The following is a 4091-nucleotide window of genomic DNA, read 5'->3' on the forward strand; positions in this document are numbered from 1 at the left end:
TGACTACATTTTTTTTTTAAAGATAGGCTCTCACTTTATAGCCCAGACTGGCATGGAACTTGTCCCGCAACCCCACACTGTTCTCCTGCCGGCCTGCCATAGCAGTCCCAAGTGCTGGGTGGGATAACTGGTTGACCACATTCTATAAGGACAAGAGAATAGAGTAGAGCTAGAGAGAAGATGGAGAGAGAGTCAATAGCCATTTTAGCCAGACCGGAGGAACTAGAACCCTAAAAGAACGGTGGGTTCTTTTTGCTCTAAAGCACCCCCCTTCTCCTCCCGGGGCGGGTGCTGTGACACCCGCGCAGGCGCCCAGATAACCATCTGGAGAGCCTCTGGCTGCACCGCCGTGCAGGCAGCCAATAAACACTCGCCTGTGGCCAGCCTCGCTCCTCCATTGGCTGCACCCCACCAACCGGGGTCCTCGCAGGTTCCCAAGCCGGGTTTAAAGGTGTCAGGCGCGGACTGCGCTTCTTTAATCGTTCGCCCGCGCGCAGGTCCGTGGGGAGGGCGATCTGCCGGCCGGCCCACCCCCGGGCGTTAGTGAAGGGCGCCCTCGGTCGCCCCCACCGCCCCCCACCCCAGATGTACTATGCGGTTTCTCAGGCGCGTGTGAACGCGGCTCCCGCGACCATGCTGCGACCACAGCGTCCGGGAGACGTGCAGCTTGGGACCTCGCTATACGAGCTGGTGGGTTACAGACAGCCGCCCATTTCGTCGTCGTCCTCCTCCTCCTCCACATCCTCCTCCTCTTCCACCGCGTCCCTCCTCCCCAAGGCTGTGCGCGAGAAGCCAGAAGCGCCCCACTCTGAACCGCTGGGAACCGCGCCGGAGTCCCGGGGCTCCCGGGCCGACGCCAAAGAGGAGCAGCAGCAGCAGCAGCTGCGGCGCAAGATCAACAGCCGCGAGCGGAAGCGCATGCAGGATCTGAACTTGGCCATGGACGCACTGCGCGAAGTCATCCTGCCCTACTCCGCGGCGCACTGCCAGGGCGCGCCCGGCCGCAAGCTCTCCAAGATCGCCACGCTGCTGCTCGCCCGCAACTACATCCTGCTGCTGGGGAGCTCGCTGCAGGAGCTGCGCCGCGCGCTCGGCGAGGGTGCGGGGCCCGCAGCCCCGCGCCTGCTCCTGGCCGGCCTACCCCTGCTGGCCGCCGCGCCCGGCTCTGTGCTGCTGGCACCCGGCGCCGTGGGACCCCCCGAAACGCTGCGCCCCACCAAGTACCTGTCACTAGCGCTCGACGAGCCACCGTGCGGCCAGTTCGCTCTCCCCGCTGGTGGCGCAGGTGGTCCCGGCCTCTGCTCCTGTGCCGTGTGCAAGTTCCCGCATCTGGTCCCCGCTGGCCTGGGCCTGGCAGCCGTGCAAGCTCAGTTCTCCAAGTAAGGGCTGGCTGGGCCCGGGGCGGGGCGCGACCTCAGCCAATCTTCCCGCGCCCTCGCGTCCTGAATCTAAGGAGAGCTGGCCCCAATACGGAGGACATTTCCAGACTTCTCGCCCGGACGACAGACTGTAGGGCGCCTTCATCCCTGCCCCCACTCCCTGGCAATTAAAGTGACCCAAGCGGGTGTTCCAAGGAGCGACGCAGTTTGCTTGGGGTTCTAGATGGATCCCACTTGTTTAGAGCCAGACGGTCTGCCATCGCATCCTTACCTTAAGCTCACCCAGTGGCGGTCTCTGCCTATAGCTGTGGCATCGCGAAGCCAGAAGGATGGTAGCGGTGCGGTACAGTCGGTTGCCCTGGGTGCAGCGAAAGGCTGCCCGCGACCTCGGTGCCCTGGGATCCGCCAGCTCCCAGGCATAGGGACTGCTCCCCAACAGCGTCTACCCAGAGGGGCCTTCTTCCCTTGTCCCCGGCCCGAGCGCACAGGCTCTCTTGCTCCCACCAGCTAAACCCATGTGGACCTAGGAGGTCTAGGAAGCCCAGGCCATGGGTACAAATATCAAGGGCGTTGGCGGATGGACTGCCCTGGAAGGCCCAGAGTAGGGTGTCGTGCAGGTGCGGGCGGTGGGGGCGCCACGGCCATTGGGTGTGCGTGGGGAAGTTCGTCTGGCCTCACTGTTTGGGTTTTCAGGCTGGAACACCCAGCTGTTTTGCTGCAGAGTATCCACTCTTTAAATCCTGGAAATCTACTTAGTCTCCCCCGTGCCCCCCCCCCCCCCCGCGGTAGTTTAACCCACGTTTGAGCTTGCTTGAAAACAAAACACCAATCACCTTTCACGCCATCTGTGTTCCGGACTTACTAAACTAGGTAACAAGGCATTTCGTAGCGCAGGCTTGTGAAACTCGGTAATTAACGTTCTCATTAAAGTGTGTGGAGGTGGGCGAGGCTCCCAAACCGCCGGCTGGACAGACCCAGCTGCGCCGCAGGCCGGAGGGAGGGGAGGCGCTGGCCCTTTAGCCTCAGCGCGCTGGTCTTTAACCAAGGCTTCGCTGCTGAAGAACTCCGTGGATGCGTGCACGCGTGGACGCCGCTGTCTTGGTTTGTGTTTAGTGTTAGGAAACTGCCCAAGATTATCTCATAATCTTCACCAGCTTGCTTTGATTTTTATTTTGGAAGTTTTGGGTTGTTGACAATAGCCGAATTTAACTGGCGTTTTATTTGACCTCTAACCTTGTCCTCACTTCTTCCCGCCCCCCCCCCCCAACAACGAACTGTACCGAAAACACAAAATAAAATGTCAACAGTCGAATTTTTACATTTCTTGTCTGTTTGCTAAATACAAATGCCTTGTACCATAGTGAGTCTCAAAGTGGGGGTGAAGGTTAGTAGTTAAGTGACTGGGTTTCCACATGTCAAAACTTGAGTTCCTGTATTGTAAAATAACCCAATGAACAAGCAACTGTGATCCAAAATCAGACATCAGCTGGGAATGGAAAAGCTTGGGCGGGGGTGATCAGAGAGGGAGGGGAAATCCCAGAGCCAGTGTCCAGCCAAACTTAATAGTTAGGGCTCCTTTAAATACAGCTTCCTCCTGGTGGGGAGGGGGATGAATTAAGCCATACATTATTACATTTTTTTATTTCAACATCTTTCTCTGAAGTCTTTTTGTCTTACAGTAAACAGAATTCATAAGCAGATGTATGAATGTTCCCCATGTGCAGGAGTTTTTAAAAATGGGACATTGGACATAATTTGACTCCAAGTGAAAAGAGCTTTGGGGTCCACTGAACTGGTTGTAAGAATTTGGGGTGCCATAAATCAAGATTGGTGGTGTAGCACTCGAGAGATGGAGGCAAGGGGTTACCCTTGATCAAGTTCAGGGCTAGCCTGGCATACATAAGACCCTGCCTCAAGAGAAGAAAGAAAATAAGACATTTGGGATGCTGACTTTTTCACATGCAAACTCTGTCTAAATGTCTGTTAGTGCCCGGTCGGTCCCCCTTTAGCCCAGTGATTTAATTTTATGCACATGGGCTTGCCTGGGGCGTGCGGACAGAGGAGAGGAGCTTTCACTTTAAGAACACACCAAGAAGGGGGTGGAGAGAGACGAAGGCTGCCTCTGTCCTGAGGGAACCCAGACTCTCAAGGGAAGAGCAGCTCAGCACGCCAGCCAGGCCAGCCGGTGCAGGGAGGCTTATCCTTCCCAGACTCTGCCACTGGGTATTTATTCAAATTTCAGCCTCCTCCTCTCTCCTCTCTCTTTCTCTGCCTACCCTTGCTTACCTCACACCCTGATGAGGGGTCAGAGGAGGAAACAATCGGCTGCTAAAGACAAATCAGCCTCTCCGAGAAAAGAAGCACAGAACCATGTTGCTAGATTAGAAACAGTTCCTTCCAGTCCCACTTCCAGCGCGGACTCTGTCATCCCAGAGGCGTCTGTAAGGGCAGACAGACGCTTACCGTGTAGGAAGTCAGTGACTATGAATACTATCTCACCCCCTTTCTCCGGCTGTAAACAGGACAAGCACCCTCATCTTACTGGAAAACTCAGTGTGTGTGATTTCTAAACTGAGAAAACAATACCCTTGAACTGCTGAAGATCATGAGCGAATTCCGGAAGGATGTACAGGGTTGGTTTGGGTTATGTCTCAGAGTTTCTCTTTCTGTGATAAACACCATGACCAAAAGCAGCTTACAACTTACAACTCA

The 4091-nt window shown here is 56.0% G+C and overlaps 1 protein-coding gene across 1 annotated transcript; it reads left to right on the forward strand.

Annotated features, from left to right (window-relative positions):
- The first annotated feature begins 472 nt into the window (after window positions 1-472).
- Olig1 (oligodendrocyte transcription factor 1) lies at window positions 473-2691 on the forward strand. The gene has a single exon (XM_016002098.3). It carries the CDS (start codon window positions 586-588, stop codon window positions 1381-1383), a length of 798 nt encoding a protein of 265 aa, XP_015857584.1. The 5' UTR covers window positions 473-585; the 3' UTR covers window positions 1384-2691.
- Window positions 2692-4091: the final 1400 nt, after the last annotated feature.

Source organism: Peromyscus maniculatus, chromosome 12, assembly GCF_049852395.1.
Source record: "Peromyscus maniculatus bairdii isolate BWxNUB_F1_BW_parent chromosome 12, HU_Pman_BW_mat_3.1, whole genome shotgun sequence".
Taxonomy (NCBI): Eukaryota; Metazoa; Chordata; class Mammalia; order Rodentia; family Cricetidae; genus Peromyscus; species Peromyscus maniculatus.